At 38.2% G+C, this 19,822-nt stretch overlaps 1 protein-coding gene across 2 annotated transcripts; it reads right to left on the bottom strand.

The window, feature by feature from the left end:
- Positions 1-722: 722 nt before the first annotated feature.
- Positions 723-18,708, bottom strand: KANSL2 (KAT8 regulatory NSL complex subunit 2). 2 transcript variants are annotated; one of them, XM_006902491.1, is made up of 9 exons: positions 18,450-18,708; positions 17,009-17,187; positions 16,509-16,623; positions 13,895-14,062; positions 12,577-12,739; positions 11,895-11,991; positions 7,532-7,785; positions 1,771-1,890; positions 723-1,001 (listed from the first exon to the last, which is right to left on the bottom strand). In XM_006902491.1, the coding sequence occupies exons 1-9, from the start codon at positions 18,698-18,700 to the stop codon at positions 870-872; spliced, it is 1,479 nt and encodes a 492-aa protein (XP_006902553.1). In that variant the 5' UTR covers positions 18,701-18,708; the 3' UTR covers positions 723-869. The 2 variants fall into 2 exon arrangements, with proteins under 2 accessions (XP_006902553.1, XP_006902554.1); XM_006902492.1 differs by having other exon boundaries at positions 870-1,001; positions 7,634-7,785; positions 18,450-18,700.
- Between the last annotated feature and the right edge of the window lie 1,114 nt (positions 18,709-19,822).

Here is a 19,822-nt window from a genome sequence, read left to right as displayed (position 1 = left end):
GCCCAGAGAGACCAGTCCTTGGAGAAGGACAGCTTGTTTGAAGAGTGGAGGGACAGTGCTGGAGAGGAAGACCCCGGGTGAGATGGACTGATACAGTAACTGGGGTAATGGAGGTTGGTGTGTCAGGATTAGTGAGACTGGCTCAGGACAGGGCAGGCTTCAGAGCTGCTTACACAGAGTTGCTATGACTCACAGGCTACTCAACGGCACATAGCAACAAGAAGAAACAATTCCCTAAGACCAGCCCTCATCTCCAAAAAAAAACAAGACTCTCAAATACAAATAAACATGCATTTAATTCATATTATTTTACACTTTTACAATATTTTCATATTTAATAGAAACTATATACAGTAGATTTTTATAATATCTTACATAAAATTGCCCCTACAGAAATTTATATAAGTTAGAAGCAAAAACTTAACATGGTCCAATATTATCGGCTATTTTCTGATAGAAGTCATAGCTCGGCATTGAGAGAAAGGGTTTCAAGAGGAATTACCTAATTAGGTGACTGGTGAGAAACAGGTTGCTGGATGTGGATAGAACAAGGATCCATCAATACCCCGTTTCCTCCTTAGTCACCTTTATAGATTCCTATCCATGACTCAGGAATCCCATTACAAAGATGTCTCTCTCCCCCTTAGGTCCAGTCGCAAATATTTCATCCCAGCAGCGTCAAGACAGATCATCTCTTTTCCATGCGCAGAATAGGAATGAGATTAGTTTGACTACAGTTCCCAATAACTCAGAAGTAAAACAAAGCAATCTGGGCTGCCCTTGTTTAGTAGTGAAAGATGGTCAGAAATACTTGTTTGGAAAGTGGGGAATTTAAATCCTCCAAAGTCAAATGGTTTTCCAGAAAGCCATCAACTGACAGACGTAGGTTCTGCTTTCCCATTTGCTGTAGCCACTCCACTTTGAGGCACCATTGCAGGCGCTTTTTCAGAGTTTCGGGATCCCTGGGATCTGCATCCATCTACATCCATCTGCATTTGGCCCTGTTAAGTGAAATAAAGGTACTAAGTTACAAATTCATTCACTACAAAGATAAAAAAAGCCTTAATGACCTTTTGGTAACAAGAATACAAAATAGCAATGAACAGTGCAACAATGAATGAATGGAAACCCAAAATCTCTGTAAATGTTTATGAAAATAAAATATAGAAGAAAAAAAAATAGCAATGAACAATTTGCCCCATATTTGATGATCAGACAGAGAGTCAGGGCCGTAAATGTAGCACTCCTGAGGCTTCCCATGGGAGGGAGAGCTGTGGATTGGGTTGTTTCTTCCAAAGGAAATGGCCAATCTCTGCTAAAGTTCCAGAACAGCCAAAAGACCACAGGAAGATACTTCTTTGGGCCTCTATTTGAAACCAACAGCTACAGTATAACTGCTGGTCTTCAGTTAGGGCCTGATATTAGTACTCAACCCCAGGGCTCAGAGAAGGATTTGCTCTAAATTTACCTAAATTCCTTGTCTCAACTTTTTCTAGTTAAGTAAAAAAGTATGCACTGTTCTTTGGGATGTAGAGGCCATAGGCCACAAGGGCTCATTTAAGAAAATTGGAAAAAGAGGATTCAGGGGCAGGAACACTTGTTTTGGATTTTTTACAAAAGTGTCTTCCTTATATGGTACTGAGTAAAGGCCATCTGGGTGTCTTTACTCTCTACGTGTGGTAACACCCAAACTCCCTGAGAGTTCAGTTTAGCAACAAGGAACCCTCTGCCTACATGAGGGAAACCTGGCTAAAACAACTTTTTACTTGCCAATATATCCACTGGGCCTTCAGCAATTTCTTTAACTGAATGATCTTCAAGGCTTAGCGAAGGATCAAAAAGTAAGGGTGAAGGAGGACACTGCATTTCATCACCTACAACATCCAAGTCCTAGGGAAATAAAAAGAACAGCCTATCAGCCATAGCAAAGGAAACAATAAACTAAAGATAGCATATTTTCTAGGAACTCTCAAAGCACTTCTCTCATCTGTTACCCTTTCCCGTCTTGCCCTCCTTTAATAAATACACATACACACAACATATTCATAATGTCCAACAGAGCAAAATCCTAAATGACCAAGAATTCTGCTACAAGTGTAAACCACAGACCATTTTAGTGGCGTTTAAAAGAGGATACTCCCAGCATCCACTCTGTATTTCAAGGAGAGCTGTAACTTTCTAATAAATCTTTACTATTTTACCCTTAATTTATTAAAAAAAAAAAAAATGCTCCCTCCAAGGTTAACTGTGCTCGACATTTAGATTCACCAGGGAAATGAATAGTTCATACAAACCTGGGCTATACTTATTTCCTTTCCAAATGAATTGCTAGTAAGTTATAGCAGAGATTTTTTTTTCTTCCCCCGCCCCCAACCTAGTAAAACTCTCAAATAATGACCAAATGGAAATGGAGCAGACTAACAGCAAGTCTGAAAGTCATTATCTAACATTCCTAACTTGCAGTGCTGTTCTAGGTGACTCTAATACAATCAGCAGAATTACCAATTTTGGAAACCGAACTGCTTTTAAAACACTGGGCAATGAGACTCAAGGAAATCACAAAACTCAAAGTTCTTCTGAATAGGTAGAAAACAAAAAAAAAATACTATTTTGCTAGCTCTCTATCCCTATAAATTAAGTCTTCGGCTTTTCAAAGTAATGTATTCCAACTGTTTTGGTTTGGGGGTTGTTGTGTTTTTTTTTAAAAAAAAAAAAGGAAAGCTAAATAGGGGGAAACAAAGCTATCTGCTCTAAAAAATAAACTCTACTAACTGAAGGGGGAAAAAACAATGGCTTGTAGTCTACAGAATATGTCTCTTCCAATTGAACTGGTTATTCCCCACTAGGGTACTGAATAGCCAACAGACCATAGAAGACACTACTCTTGGCTCCTGTTTGAAACCAATAGCTACAACAAACCACTGGTCTTGATTCAGGGCCTAAGGTGCTATAAAAGCTCAGAAAAAGCAACTAAGCTTCATAACTACTGCTTTCCACAGTGCTAATACTAAACTCATCCAAAAAGTTTAAAACATCTAATGAGAGTATACATTCCCTTGGGCCCACACCAGTCACAGAGGTTCTGTTTTTCCAGATCTAGATTCATGAGCTTCCAGGCTTTTAAAATCTAAGAATGCACCATCTTTTCCCCTTTTCCAGTGTCAAACACACCAGAAATGAGATGCACATTTTCATAATAATTAAGAAATATGGTTCAGTACCATCAATAGTTATTTTTTAACTAATAATTAAAAAATAGTAAAAAACTTGTTAGACTTAAAAGTAACTCAATTTAAGCAGAAATAGAAGTTAAAAGACCTAGCAACCCTACTTAATGTCCTTCTCAGAAGCCTGGAAACTTGTGTATAAATATTGCTGATACGTGAAGGTACAGCATTTCTAGGAAAGCCAAAATGGCATGAAAAAAGCAGTCAACAATTAACCTATATGAGAAAGACTATTCAAATGAAATTAACACACAGAACCTGAATAACACTTAAAATGTTCACACACAGTTCAAAACCACAGAAGCCCAACCGTGAGAACTCCTGGGAAGGAGCTTTCCACCACCACTCTCACACACCACCTTAGAAAGGTGAAAGGCAAATGCTGAAAACTAGTTTTCAATTTCTGTCACTATTCGTTTTTTGTTTTTTTTTAAAAATTCGTTTTTAAAAAAAATCTTCGGATTTCATTCACTTAAGTGAAAACAGATCTTCCATAAAAGGAAAGCAGTATAAAGAAAATTTTCTAAAAACAAGGGAGAGTTCTACTAAAATCAGTGTTACATCAAAGATTCTAAAAATCTGTTTTCTGCAATTTTACTAGGCACAAGTGCATCAATCATTGGAATTTAAAAGAAACTACTTGAAGAGCTGTGGAATACAACCAATCCAGTCTCAAGATAACAGGAGAAACAAGTGGAAAGGCTTTCTCACTCACAGGAAATACTTTTATAAGAACTAAAATTGGAAAGTAAAATAAAAGGCTCAATTAGCAAAATTGACTATAACAGGAATGTCAGAAGGCTAAAGTCTCAGAACAGAGTTCATGTTTTATTATTATCTCAGAAATAGAGTTGAAAACTCAGAAAAAAAGAGGAGGAAGACAGAAATATGAAAGTAAGTAAGATTAAGGTATGAAGTTGCTATCTGCCAGTCTCCTGGGATTGAACCACAAAATAGTCTTAACAGAAACCTGACGTGGTTCAAATCCACCAGATGCTCCGCTGGAGAAGGAGGGGCAATTTCCTCCTGTGACAGCTGGATCTGATTAGAAGGCATAAAAGTAATAAAAATAAAAAAAGAAAGAAACCAACCTGAATCTTTCCATGTTTGTTCTTCTGACAAGTTACCAGGAGTTATGACTAAAATACTGTTGAATGAGCAAATACTGTTGAATGTACTTAATGAATTTAATGTTGGCTAAATAAGTCCTTTGGGGCTTTTTAAGTAAAATTTTATGACAGTAAATTATACAAAATTTATGAAGACAAAAACTTACTTCTAAAACCAAACTTTGTTTTGGTACATTTTTTGGGGGGTTACTTTTTGCAGAATATTAAGTCCCACAAAAATTAAGAATATATTTGACAACAATCTGGAACAAGGAATGCATTGTGGGGAGGACAGGAAGGGGAAAGGCGGGGGAGAAAAAATATACAACAATGAAAAAATAAAATACAATACAAAAAATTTAGAAAAAATTTTAATACTTAAGACCAATGCGACAACAAAAAGTATCCAATTAGAATTATATGGACATATTAAATGGGCTACTAAAAAAGCTGATTGCTTAAAAAAAAAAGCTGATTGGTTTTCACTTTTAAACCTCTTAACAAAGGTCTTACTGGATTCAACTTAGAAAAATTCATGCCATAAATTAATACTTTTTTTTCAATTAATATTAAATAACTGTCAAGAAATAGCCTATGATTACGTCTCATTAATTAATCAGTAATTTTTTTTCTCACATTCTCCAGAGTCGTAAACACTTACATAGTAATCTCTGAAAATATTAGAAGCCATATTTTTTTAAATCTAGGTTATTATTAAGTTTAGGAGGAAAATAAACCCCACCATCATTTAAAATCTAATAAATGTGGAAATATTTTTATATACCAAGTAAACAAAAACTCAAGTAAAAAGTGCTTAAAAACTCAAAATACAAACAAGAAAAATTCTCAAAACAGCAATGGATCTAGAAAGAAACAATTAGACAAAGGTTGGTATCTTAAATAGTATATTCAAAGGTTGTAAAATCCATGTGTTGGTTTTACCTTAAGTATTAGTGGTGCAGTAAATTACTTAATATAGGCCATCTCAGAGGCAGGAAGTGAATCTCACTATCATTAAAAGCCCAGAACAAAGTGCATCCTTTGATCCCAAGATCCCTGAAATGAGAATCTCCTAAATCCAGAACACAGGAAGAACAAGCAAGACGGCAAAACACAGTGGTAGCAGAACCAGGAGATAAGCAGCCAGTGTAGCTGGTTTCCTAACCTAGTAAGTGAAACAGAAGGCTTGCGGGGCAGCTCTTGGCACTTAGCAGATCTGAGCGAGCTTCGTTAACACTTGACCAAGGACAAAAGCTAGGCCGACATGTTATAGGATAGACAGAGACCTAGACCTGCCTGTGTCTGAGAAAAAAATGTCCTAATTAAAAAACTGTATCCTACAAGCTCTTGTCCATGAATTATAACCTGTACTTCCCTTAAATAAAGCCCCCACAGCCCATGGACTACCAAAAGAACAAACAGATATGTCTTGGGCACAGTGCAGCCACAGTGCTCCTTGGAAACAAAGACAAAGTTTTGTCTCACACGCTTGGTGCATGGTGCTAGGAGAGGCTATTCCTTGGAGAGGGACATCATGTTTACAAAAGTGGAAGGATGGCAGAAGAGAGGAAGATCCTCAACCAGGTGGACACACTGAGTAGAGCTACAGGCTGTGGTGTGTCAGTGTGTGTAAGGATAGCAAAGGATAAGAAATGGTTCAGATGAGTTGTACCTGACCCAATGGCACCTAACAAAAACGAGCCATTTTTACACACATGTTGTTGTATACCTCTTTTATAAAATATTTTTAGGCCACCCAAATCCTACTTCTACTCCTAAATAATCTTACAGCCTGCAATGATTTTTCAATTTAAATGTGTCATTTTATATATTACATAATATTGCATAAAAAGGAACAAAGTACTGAAACATCTAACAACTCGGATAGATCTTGAGAACATTAAGTATGTACCACCAGACACAAAAAGTCACATAATAAATAATTACATTTACATGTCCAGAAGAAGCAAGTCGAAATCCACTTCCTAAACAACATGCTTCTAGAAACTCTATGAACTTTCATAAATGACAATAGTTATAAAAAGGCTTCAGGCCTTTTGTTCATAGGGTCGTGCTCAACTTGATGGCAATCAACAACAAAGACAAAAGCTTTCTATTTAACTAAGGGAGTGTATATAATGAATTGAAATGTGTCCTTTCAAAAATGAGTTGTAGTGAAAAACAATGTATACAAACTTTGTATAAAGTATACTATATATTATAAAGTGTATTTTATGGTTGTAAACCAGTACAAAAAGGAAAAAAAGAAAGGATTTGTCAATCCTATCTTCTATACCAATGTTATAATCTCATTTGGGAATAGGCTGTTTTATGTTAGGCGACATCTTGAATCGGTCTCTTTTAAGGTATTTAAAAGAGGATCTTTCAAGAACAAGCAAGCAAAGAGAAACACATGGAAGAAGAGAGATGCCAAGACACAAAGATTGTCTAGGAGCAGAAGTAGCCACTCGGATCTTTTTCCACGGCTAGCCAAGAAATGTGTCCCCCAGCACCAGCACCAGCACCCTGGTCTCCTAAACTGTGAGAAAATAAATATGTGTGTTAAAAGACACTCACTTTTAGTAGACAGTGGCCTAGTGGTAAGGAGGTTTAGGAGTTGCCCTAGCAACTCAAAGGTATCTGGGTCAAATCTACCAGCTGTCCTACAGGAAAAAGATGGGCAATCTCCTCTAGTGCTGATAACTGCCTCTGAAAACTTGCCTCTGGAGAGCCAGCTAGCGGTCATATGAGAGTGCACAACAAGCAGCACCAGGCAACTAAGGGAAGACTGCTAACTGGTGGTTGGGTTTCTTTTTTTAATGATGAAAATGCCCTAACATTAAACAGTGATGATTCTGAGTAGATCTGAAAAAGGAACACTAAATTGTATACTTTTTATTAAAACTGTGATTTTAATGAAGGTTTATGGAAAGGTTCAACTGTATATTTTAAAGAGTGAATTATGGTTATGTGAAATATGTATAAGTTTTAAAACATAAACTGGGAAAGAAAGCATGGAAAATAAGGCTGGGTTTATAGAATCCCTAAACAAATATGCTTTGCATATACAACCATAAATACACTATTTTTTAAAAAATTGTTATCAGCTCTCGTTAACACAGACTAACCTTTCCTCATCTTTAATAAATAAGGCCTGTCTCAGGGACTAACCAGAGCAGAGCTCCTCTAACTTACATCACTGAACTCCAGAGGTAAACTCTCAGTGGGCTGAAGCTCGGCAGCACTCAAGTACAGATCCATGGGGCAGGCTTCCAGATCGTCTGGCACAGACAGTACCTGCTCGGGCTTATACATCTGAGGAGGCAACTGGAAATGCAGGGGGCAGCAGGGATCCTCAGAGAGGCTTACAGGAACTGGTTTGTTGCAGGGTACCTCTTCTGACCCCTGGCAGCATTTGAAGAGAACCTGATTCGTATCCTGACAAATGTCTGTAGAATAAAATAGTCAAGGGAAATAAAATGGAATCTAATGGAGAGATAAAATACAAAAAGCCATATACTCAGTATCATCTGAGTAAAACTCCAAGTCTGGACTACACAAAATAACTAATTCAACACAGAATATCAAATGCCTTTAATAAATTATGTAATTTCTCAAAATGAGTGTCACTTAGCATTTAATCCTAGCTCTAGGGAACTCTAGTGGCTTAGTGTTAAGTTACGCTGCAAATCCAAAGGCATGATGTCCAAATCTATCAGCTCAGCAGGAAAAAGGAAGAACAATCTCCTCTCATTATATTTACACCTATAAACGCACACTGGAGACTCAGCTACAAGTCCCTTTCAACTCAACAATACATAACAATCCTAGCTCTAGCAGCAAACTAAAATCTTCTAACTTGTTTCAGATGCTAGTCTAATCCTGTGCCTCCTTCTGAGATCATAGCCCTTGCTCACTCACTGCTGCTGAGTTGAAATGACACAATGACCCTCCAAGAGGTTTATGCACAGAGGGAGACTGCTCAACTGTCTCCCTCATAGTAGCAGGTGAATTCAAAAGTGAGCAAGACTCTACCCACTAAGCCACCAGGGCTTCCTTCCTTTACAGGAATAAACTATAAAACTTCTACAAATGCAGTGCCTACAAGTAGCAAGCAACACTCCTAGGAACCCAGTACTATTCAGAGTATAGAAAATTCAAGTAACGAGGTTCCTACTGGCCCTTTCCTAGAGAAACCATGTTGTTTCTGCTCTTAAGCTGACTAGTTAGAAGTTTTACAAACTCTTGGACCTCATTTCCAATGCTACATTTCCATTCATTCATTCCTTTAAAGAAATGCACTGAGAAAATGGATTGCGTCTAGCCAAAAGCATCTTGAAAGAAGGGTCTGGAAGGAAATGCGCTTGTGAAAAATCAGCCATTGAAAACCCTATGAAGTTCTACTCTGATATAAATGGGGTCATCACGAATCAATACTGCCTCAACAGTAACTGCCTATCACAGCCTGATATTAAATACTCTTTTTTAAAAGAGGCAGTACAGGAAAGAGTTCTGAGAATAATCCTAAAGAGAAAAAGAGGAAGATAATTCATTTTCTTTGGGAGGGCCCATAAAAATACTCCAGGTGCTCTAACAAATTCTAGTAAAGGCAGAAGTCAAGAATGGCTAATATTTCCAGGTTGATAAAGAAGCTCTGTAGAATGAATCAAAGTTGAAATCATGAATTAGATAAAAATAAAAAACTTCCCATTCAAGTTATTCTACAAAATACACTTAAATCTTCATTATCTTAACTACACAATGACTTCCTTTAGTTTAAGAGACAAATATTACTTTATATTTGGGGAAAATTTTCATCAGAAAGCACAATTCTCTTTACCTGAATCCAGGTGTATGGAATTATGAGGTTATATTATCCAAAAAATTACGGGATTTTCAAAACTAAAAAAAAAAAAATCTAAAACACAATCTTTTAAAATCAAATAAATAAAATGTCCTTAGTCATTCCCTTCAAAGTTTTTTCTTCAAGGACAGCCAGAATATAAAGGCAGGCCTCACAAATTCAACAATACTGGTAACTTCAGAGGTCAAGTAATTCTTTACTACAGGGAGTTGTGTATTCTGACCTCTAACCACTAGATGTCAGAAGTACCACTCCTTTCCAGCAAAGACAAGCAAAAATGCCTGCAGGCATGCTAAACTTCCCCTGGGGCCCCAGATGAAAACTGGGGAAAGGAGGTAATGCAGAACAAACAGTATTTGTTGAATCAATGGCAACAATGACTTGCAAAATCTAAGTAGTTCCTAGGGTGCTTAAGAAGTCCCATGTCATTTAAATATTAGTATTTACAATGTTAGCTCAATCAACTAAACGGTTCAGCCAGAGTTCTTTTTCATGGAGTTCTAAGGACTTTTGTCTTAATACCAGATTATCTTGGAAAAATCCTCCCCCTCTCCCATCCTCCTCCACCCATTTTCCTTTTCGAAGGGGAAAAGAGACAAAAAGAAGGGAATGGTTGACCTACAACTAGAGTCTGGGTCCTTCACTTTCAGTCCAGTGCTGTCTCCATTAGCTAAACAGTTACCGGGTCACCGATGGCAATCGCATGTTTCTCTGGGGTAAGGATTTAAGGAAGGGTAAGTGACTTAGGCAACTACGGCGTGGAAAGGAAAACACAAAAGGAAAATAAGCACTTCCTTTCTCTTTTCAAATACATTCCACTTCCAACTTTGTTTTTAAATTAACAACATTCATGAAAACAACACATTTTAAGAAATGTCTAATATCTATAACTTAGGTTTTTCTCCCCACAATAAAGGAAAAAATATGTTTATTAAAGAAAATGGGAAAGTTTAAAGCAGAGAGGGAGAAAAAGGCTAATCCCACCACTTAAAAGCGATTACACTTTTTCTATCATTACAGTTCTTCGCTCCCAGGACTGTTAAACAGTTCAAATCACAAACTATACAAAAATTTTTACATGCTCACAACTGCTGTTAACATTTTGTGCCTTAACAGTCTACATTAGTGTCATAATTTACTTCTACTGCTGATCTCTGAAAATTTTAAGGCTGTCTTCAGTTGGATATTATTTTATAAAAACAGAAACATTTGTTTGCTTAAAACAGTTCCCAAAGGTGGAACTATTACAACAAAGAATAATGTCCAACTGCTTCCTCAAAATGTGAACCTAAATTGGTTGACAGTATTTAATAGTGTGCACTTAACTACATACAGCCTCTTCAACTTCTGAAATTCTCATTAACTGAAAGTTTATTTTAAAACACTGCATATACTAATGTTAACTTTACACGTAAGTTTTTCATTTGTCTATAGTAAAAAATGAACACTTTGCAACTATCACCTATTTTTAAATGTCTGTAGATTTAGCTTTTTTTGAGTGAAGGTTTACCTAACACATTGCTTCTTCATTCACTTTAAAACAATTAATATAATTCCAAAACTTAACCAATCCCTTAGTGTGTACTTTCTCTTCACCCAATTATGTTTTTTAACATTAATTTCTAAAGTTTTTATTTTGCACAAATATTTCATAAATCCTTTCAGACATTTACTGACATGACTAACAAACTATATTATAATCTCAAAGTTTGAAAATGTTTTCCTGTCAAAAGACCAGAAGAAGGTTGTCAAGCTCATTGCCAAAGAATCAGAACCGAATCCTTGCTGACCTTCCAGAGGGTTTTCCTAAGCTGTAAACTGAAAGAAAAGTGATTAGCGATCTTTTTCCTGCAGAAGCCACTGGTGGATTAGAACCTCCAGAGGGGCTGGCTGGCTTTGGGCCAGCAGCACACTGCACTGCAGAATGCAGGGCCCTTCCTACTAAAGAAAACATATTTTATACTTTCTAAATACTTGACATCTCTTGCAAGGCAAATGAAATCCAGTAAAATCACTGCCTCATATATACTTAATCAGCAAATGTCTTTCCTATGAAAGTAACTTTTTAAATCAATGTCCATAATAAAGATACACTTTTACAACTCAATGAACAACTCCAAACTTTGTGAAACACAATGGTAATTGTGTTCTTAGAAGAATCAAGATACACTGTGATATAAAAGCTATTAATTCAAAAGAGGGAGAGAAAGCACATATTTCTAATTTGGATAGTTGAAAATAGTTGTTAGGGTCCTGACCACACAAAGGGACACTATCAAAAGGAGGGTCAGAGTCCACAACTGTCCTGTTTTGGATAGAAAACCCATCCGGTGACTTTTTGGTAACAGATCACAGCATTATAATTCTAATGAAAGCATCATAACAGGTATCCCTATATTCTGAAATCCTAAAATTACAAACAACTGTATTTATCAGCAATGACTGAGCTGTTTCTTTCTAATGAATTGACCATTACACTTCCAAAGTTCTGAAATGGCCAACAGACCATAGGAAGGTATTTCTTTAGGCTCCTGCTTGAAACCAATAGTTCCATCAAACTGCTGGTCTTGATTCAGGGCCAAAGGCAATTAAAGGTTTTCAATTATACAAATTAACTCATCATTAAGATTAAGATTCCCCACAGCCCTCACCCTAGCTAACAGATCAGAGGTTGAATAAACTGTAAAAAGATACGAGTAAGGCAATGTCTGGTCATTGGAAGAGACTGATTAGAACAACGAACGTCATCCACAAATGCCAAGCATCTCTGACTGGAACGAGTCGTATGGGCCTAAAATGAAAAGACAAAGAATTAATATAGACAGTTCACAAACAGACATATAGTCAATTATCTATGATAACAGTATTTATTTAAAACATCACCATACTGTAAAAGCATGGAATAGTCCAGTAGCTTTCAAGCTAATTTGTCTTTTAGCAGCAATCCCTTTAAAGTATCATCTTTTTTTTTAAAAGTATCATCTTATGTGAAGTGTTAACAAAATCTCAACATCACTTAATGTTTCCTAACAACATTATTTTCTAACATTCACTTGGTCCCATTATATCTATATTTCCAGCTTTAAGAACAGGAATAAAAAAAAAATTTGGCTTAAAATGTGCCTGTTTCTAAAGAATTTCTCAAATGAGTAAATTAGAAAGCAATGAAAATAATGAGAATTAATGAAGATAAAAGAGGTGGTCAATAGTCCCTCAAGCCCATGTCCCTTAACTTTGAGTTAAGGGGTCTTTTCATGACATTGTCCCTTAAATCAGGGCTTGAGACTCAAAACTGGACAAGTGCTTTGACAAATACCTTAACTTTCCATATAAAGCTTTAAAATGTATATATCTTAGAAGTATATACACAAATTACCTGGTGAGCGGCACCATCTGTGGCCAGCATTCTGCGTTCCTTCAGCTGTCTGTGTAGTAAGGCTTCCACTCCATAGCGCTGACGGTATCGACGGAGACATTTTAGTTGTTTTAAATTCTCACGTTCTTTAGCCAAGAGTCCCTCTGGGCCAGTAAGGAGGCTACTACCTGGAGAAGAGTCAATAAAAATCATCAATCCAAAGTAACAAAAAAACAGAAAAATCTGCTTACTCCCACCACAAGATAAACAATCCAATTGAAAAATGGGCACAGGATATGAAAAGACACTTCACCAAAGAGACATTCAGATGGCCAACAAGCACATAAAGAAATGTTCAAAATTCCTAGCTCTAAGAGAGGAAAATCCAAACAACTATGAGGTATCATCTCACCCCATTAAGAATTGCAAAATTTAACAGAACAGCAAGCAACAAATGCTGGCGAGGTTGTGAAGAAACTGGAACTCTTATTCACTGTTGGTGGAAGTGTAAAATGGTGCAACCACTGTGCAAGGAGGTGTGGCGCTTTCTCAAAAAGTTGCAAATAGAGATACCATTTGACCCAGCAATCCCACTACTGGGAGTATACCCCAAAGATACCCTAACTACCACCCAAGCAGACATATGCACACCCATGTTTATAGTGGCTTTGTTCACAATAGCAAGGAGTTGGAAACAACCCAAGTGCCCATCAACAAACAAATGGATAGAGAAACTGTGGTATAGTCACACAATGGGATACTACGCTGCATTGAAAAACAAGGAACTCACGAAATATTATTCAAAAATGGGTGACCCTGGAGGACATTATGCTGAGTGAAATATCTCAGTCACAAAAGGACAAATACTGCATAGTGCCACTGCTGTAAAATGGGATTGACATTGGGGCTGGGGAGAGACTGAGAAAGATGGGATAAATAATGTATACTGCATTGAAACAGAGGAGGGAGAAGAGTGTTTAAAAGGGGTATGTGATTAGGTATTGTTGTCATGATAGGAATCCAAAACAAAGGCTGCATAGTGGACCTGGGGGGAAGGACTGTATAACAATCAAAGAATTATTCTTTTACCTTTCAAAAAAAAGAGAAGAGTGTACTGGGGAGGGGAGGGGTGGGCAGGGAGAAAAGTGCAACAAATGAATGGAAATTAAAAAAAATTTTTTTTTTTAAATCTGTTTACTCCTTGTCAGGAAGTTTTAAAGCACACAACATCCCAACCCCAATCCCTACCCCAACATGGCACCAAGACAGAAATAAATTTAACCACTACCAAATCCATGTGTTGGGCCCATGATAAGCTTTGTGAGAATTGCCACAAAACTTGCCTAGAGCTTCATGTTCTACTTTCCGATTATGTAAATAACGGCGCTTCTTTTCTTTGAGGAGATGCTGAAGTCGTTTAAACTGATCAATGTAAAGGGACTGTAAACGAATTAACTTCTCACGCATTATTAGTGCCACTTCTTCTGCTGTGTAGACACCAGCATGCCTGAAATAAAGTTAAGAGAATTCAGAAAATATAAAATATCCAGTTTAAAAGTAGAGAGGTTAGAAAGTAGTCACTGTTCAGATCTTTCTACACAGGAAATGCTTTCACACAATTTTATTATTCAAGTTTCATTATTAAAAGAAAAACAAGAATGGTTACCAAGTATAGGAATGGAAGGATAAGAGAATACAAATTAATAAATGGCTAAGTTGGGTTAAAGGAAAGGCAAAATATAGTAAGGGGTTTGTAAGACATTGTAATTAATGTATATGGTATATTCACACAATGGAATACTACGCTGCATTGAAAAACAAGGAATTCATGCAACATTATTCAAAATGGGTGACCCTGGAGGACATTATGCTAAGTGAAGTATCTCAGTCACAAAAGGACAAATACTGTATGGTGCCACTGTTGTAAAACCGGACTGACCTCGAGGTTGGGGGGAGACTGAGAAAAATGGGTTCAATAATGTATACTGCACTGAAACACAAGAGTGATAAAACTGCTTAAAAGGGATATGTGCTTAGATATTTTTGTCATGACAGGAGTCCAGAACAAAGGCTGCATAGTGGAGTGGACCTGGGGGGAAGGATTGTAAAACAATGAAAGAATTTTTCTTTTACATTTCCAATAGGGTAGTGTACTGGGGCAGGGGAGGATTGGGAAGGGAGAAAAGTACAACAATGAATGAATGGAAATTAAAAAAATGTTTGTAAATCAAAAAGAAGAAAAAATTTCTAAAACAAATTATATAAACTTTCCCTCAAATTAAAAAGATAGAAAATATAAGGAAAAGTTACATAAAATAGATCTCAATTTTGGGGAAAAGGTAAACAGGAATGGACAGGAATGTGTGACATCACAAAATGGGATAAGAGTTTATGTATTTTCTTAATTATATGCATTATGCTTGAAGACAGTGAAGACATGGAATACGCAAAATTCTTACAAATCTATATTCTTTCATTTATTGAGTTAATAAAGAAGAATCACTAATCATGATAGCTTAAAAGTAACAGCCAACCCTTGAATCACTCAGGCGTTAAGAGGGACTGATCTCCCATGCAGCCAAAAATGCAAATATAATTTACAGGTGACCCTTAAAAAAAACACCAGGTTGAACTGAGTAGATGCACTTATACTTGGTTTTTTCCCCCGCTGCTGTTATAGTGTTGTTACTATTACATGTCAAGTCGCCTGTGACTCATAGCAACCCTATGTACAACAGCTCTGAATACTGTCTTATCCTTAATACAATCTCACAGTCTCTGATACACCTACCCCATTATCTCAAGTTACTGTGTCAATCCATCTCATCCAGGGTTTTCCTCTCCTGCTTCTCCATGAACTGGTCCTTCCTGGCATGTGCCCAAAGAGTATAAAACAGAAATTCAAAATCTTTACAGCCTGATTTCACCCTTTCCAGGACAGACCTATTTTGTTCTCTTGGCAGTCTATGGTATGTATGATCAATACTCTTCTCCAGCACCACAACTAAAAGGCATTGATGTTTCTTCTATCATCCTTAGTCACTGTCCAGCTCTCAAAGGCATACCATGTCTTGGATAAAGCACACTTTAAGTCTCTAGACTGACATTTCTCCTCAGTACTCTGAAGAGGTCTCTGACAGCAGACTTCCCCAATGCAATTAGTCTTTTGATTTCTTGGCTACTGGTGCCAAGACTGTTGACTGTGGAGCCAAGCAAGCTGAAGCTGCTTACAATCTGTTTCTTCTCTATCACGCTGCTGCCAATCGGCCCAATGATGAGAATCTTTGTTTTCTTGATGGTGAGTTTCAATCCATATTGAAGGCTACAGTCCTTGACCTTCTGTGTAACAATACCTACATTAGTTGGAGACTCTGGGGCCTAGTGTTAAGAAGCTGTGCTGCAAATCCAAAGGCACATGGTTTAAATCCACCAGGTGCTCTGCAGGAGAAAAATGGACAAACTCCTCTTGTGAGATTCACTGCCTCTGAAAACCCATCAGCTATAAATCAGTTCCGACTTGACAGCACCTTAAAATTACAGAGAACTCAAGTGTTTAAGTATCAGCTTTAACATCTTAAATTAGCTAATTATCTCCAAGAGATAATGTTTATCATGGTAATAAACCATGACCCTTTCATATGTGAGCTATTACTGCTTACATATATCTGTCTTCAACCAGTCTAAGATTAATAATACAATAACACAACATGAAGTACCATCTCTTACATACTAACTGTTGTTGTTATTGTTGTTAGATGCTGTCCTATGAATAAAGATCTGAACCCTGTCCTATGCTGCACCATCCTCACACTCCCTGACATACACGAGAGCCCACTGCAGCAGTCACCACATCAATCCACCTGGTCAAAGGTCTTCCACTCCTTCCAACCCTCCACCCTTCACTTACCAATTACATAAGATAATCAATAGCTACATATGTAGTTGCAACTCACTTCAGAGGATCTTCCTGATCACTGTCTATGCTATCAGCTTCACTGTCAGGGTCACCTCTCCATGTTTGATCCACAGTAATGGGTTCTTGCTCCCCATCACTCCAGCTGTCTTCATCTGAGATAAGAGAAAGGAGCCACTAAGACATTTCACCTCTTCAACTCCACTACACAAGATCAGAATACCCGAAACCACCCAAAACAGTACAAAGGCAATAGTAAATCATTTTAAATATACATAAATCCCAGTTTTATTAATTTTAAAATTCATTAAGATTGTAATTTCATCAACTATGCAAGCCACCTTCCTGAAACTGCAAAGCTGTTAAACATAAAAACAGCAATGAAAGAAAAGTCATCAACTAAGCATTCTATAGAAATTCTAAAGAAATGGTAAAAATGTTAGCAATCCTAGAATTCTCCCCAATTACCAATGAATCAATTAAATTACCAAGCACCAAATACATTTTCTTCACTTCTTTTCTTTCTTAAAGAATTCTTACCTAGAATTCGGCTGGCTTCACTGCGGCTACTTTCTGGAGTCTGAGAACCCAACTCTGTTTTGGCATATGAACTCAGTTGGCACAAGAGTGTTTCACCCATAGGCCCTGGGTTGGTCTTCTTCATTTGGGCATGAAGTGCCATGGCATTCCTCCGAGCATGTTCAGCACAGAAGGACACCCTAATGAGGCAAAATATTAACATTTCATACTCACATTGCCTCCAGTTTATAAAATTAAAATGACTATTTTTTAAAATCGCAATGAATCAGACTTGGCACTAAGGTCAATTAAGGTATTATTAAAGACAAATGCAGGTAAAAGAATTAGCAATAACATAAGCCAATGTTCCATTACAACCTTAAAAATGCTGACATCATCTCAGAACAAATCAAAGAGAGCCACGCTGATCTTTCAAAACTGGTTCTGGGGGAGCTCTGGTGGCCTAGTGGCAAGAAGCTGCACTGCAATCCCAGAGGCGCAAGGTTCGAATCCACCAGATGCTCTGCCGGGGAAGGAGGGACAATCTCCTCCTGTACCAGTCAGATCTGATTTGATGGTACACGCACACACACAAATAATAAAAGATTAAAAAAAAAAACTGGTTCTGGAAGACTACTTTTAAGAGTTAATGGTAAACACTGTACTTCAGTATTAATCCATTGTAGTTAAAATTTGGCACAATTTTATAATTAAGATACAAGCGAAATCATTTAACGGAAATTAATTTTTATAGTCATGAATGATGAAAGCCAGGATGCCTCCCCCAGAGGAATGCACATATTTTGTATTCTTTTAGCAAAGTTAATGGATGACCAACCTAGAGTCACAAACCTGAGTTAACAATAACACAGAATATCCCTTCTCTTCCATCTTTCTGAATGTTTTCCCTTAACTCTTGCAAGTTCACCAGGTCTTTTTTTGTTTTAGTGGGTCTTTTTTTCTTTCCAATTTTCAATCTACAGGCCTATCTCTTTTGCACTTAGCTTTACAGGGCTTCGTACACACTGCATTTTGTACAAATTAAAAGTTTTGCAGTAACTTTGCACTGGGTAAGTCTGTCAATGCCATTTTCCCAAGACCATGTGCTCACCTCGAGCCTCTTTGCCACATCATGCTCATTATCACAGTATTTCAAACTTTCCATAATATTATTGCATAATTAACAGACTACAAGTGTAGAGACAAAACTTTCAACCACACTAGAGAGTAGACATAACTTTTAAATAAACGGAGAAACAAACAAACAAAAAATTCATGAGACTCACTATATCGCACTATTCCCTTTACTGGCATGGCCCCAAATTAAACCCACAATATACCTGGGGTGTGCCTGTAATTTTCAGCACACGCATAACCTGAATCCCAGACACTGCACAGAACATCTCCTCCCCACTTTAAAACCAAAACTACGAAAGAGAATCATAGAGTTATACATATATACCCATCTTTCTTCTCAGGCTTTGGGGCTGCACTAGGACATCTTTTTCCATTCTTGGTCGATACGTAACTACACTGCTTGAAAGGCGCATTCTTGTCTTCAAGGATATGCTTAATGCAAAATTCCTGTCCCTCCAGACGAGGCTGAGAGCATGGGCGATGAGTGAATGAACAAGACAGGGGCTCCTGAGACCGAGGCACTGGAGTGATCCTCCCCCGATTGGTTGGCAAAACGTGAATCCGAATCCTGTTCATACCAAAACCTGCGGGTCAAAAAGATCAGAAACCTCTTACCCTTTCCAAAAGAAACCCAAACCCTTCCCTGCAGTATCTTCAATGCCCACGAGGTATGTCTTAAAGGACAATTAGAAACCGGTCTCGCAAAGTCCTCTCCCTAACTTCCCTGTAGCACTCTCAACCCCTCAGACTTTCCTGAGCCTTCAGTGAATTCGCCTCGTCGCGAACCTCTCCCTCTCCGTCCACGTCCACCGTGTGTCAGGGACTCGTCCACCGTGTATCAAGGACTCGCACAGCTGCGGCGCCGGGAGAAGAACCAGCCCCAACTCCACGCGGTCGCCTCGCAGCAGAACCGCGCCCCGCCTCCGAGCACGCCCGCCTTTGTCCCAGCCCGCCTCGGAGCCCAAGCTGGGGCCTGCCCGTCCTCCGCGACCGGCGCAAGCGCCATTTTGTCCTAGAGCTCTAAGCACAGGAGAATCGGGCTCCAAAGAACCAAAAAAAAGGAATGCGAGACTCTGCCGCTAGTTGAGGCGGAACGACCGCTTCCGAGGCTAGAATGGCTAAACAACTCCCTAACCGCAAGGGCCAAGAACAAGCCCCGCCGCCATCTTACCTCTGCCACCGCGATGAGCCGCACGCAAAGCGCCTCTCGCCCTCCCCCGGCCGCGCCACACTCTTCTAACTCGGCCCTCCGCTCCTTTCCAGGGCGCTAGGTCCTGATTGGCTGGGGCTCCGAAGACGCTGTGTTACCAGTGGTCGAATCACGTCTGGGAGGACCGGGCTCTAAGAAAATAAGCAAACTGGGTGATTCAGATGACCCGTCAGTAACTCAAGAGTACGAGATTTGCTGCAGGGCTGTCCCCGGGGTAGGAAGTATCTCCACCTCGTGGCGCTCTTCTTTTTTTTATGTTGCCTTTGCTGCTCCCTATGAAGTAACTTCATCACTTCTATACAGAGGGAATAAAGTTGGGCAAAGAGAAGCTAGGTCACTGTACATTTGGCGCTTAAAGGAAAAGGCTTTAGTTTACCTTTTTGAGCAATAGTATAAGTGAATATACTGTATATATTCAACAAATAATCGTCTGTGTAGAAAACACTGAAAACCATTTTTTGAGTGTTCTTTGTTTGGATCTGGGAAAT

The sequence above is a fragment of the Elephantulus edwardii genome, unplaced genomic scaffold (genome assembly GCF_000299155.1).
Source record: "Elephantulus edwardii isolate Elephantulus edwardi_28Jun2011 unplaced genomic scaffold, EleEdw1.0 scaffold00418, whole genome shotgun sequence".
Classification (NCBI taxonomy): Eukaryota; Metazoa; Chordata; class Mammalia; order Macroscelidea; family Macroscelididae; genus Elephantulus; species Elephantulus edwardii.
This window is presented reverse-complemented; position numbering and strand designations above follow the sequence as displayed.

Bases quoted from the DNA above. Each gene is read 5' to 3' on its own strand.
- KANSL2 (XM_006902491.1), bottom strand. From the start codon at position 18,700: ATGAACAGGATTCGGATTCACGTTTTGCCAACCAATCGGGGGAGGATC. The intron at 1,891-7,531 runs GTAAGTTAGAGG...TTATTTCCCTAG, and splicing joins TACCTCTGGAGTTCAGTGAT to GACTTGGATGTTGTAGGTGA. The intron at 1,002-1,770 runs GCAAGTAAAAAG...TTCACTTAACAG, and splicing joins AAGGCCCAGTGGATATATTG to GGCCAAATGCAGATGGATGT.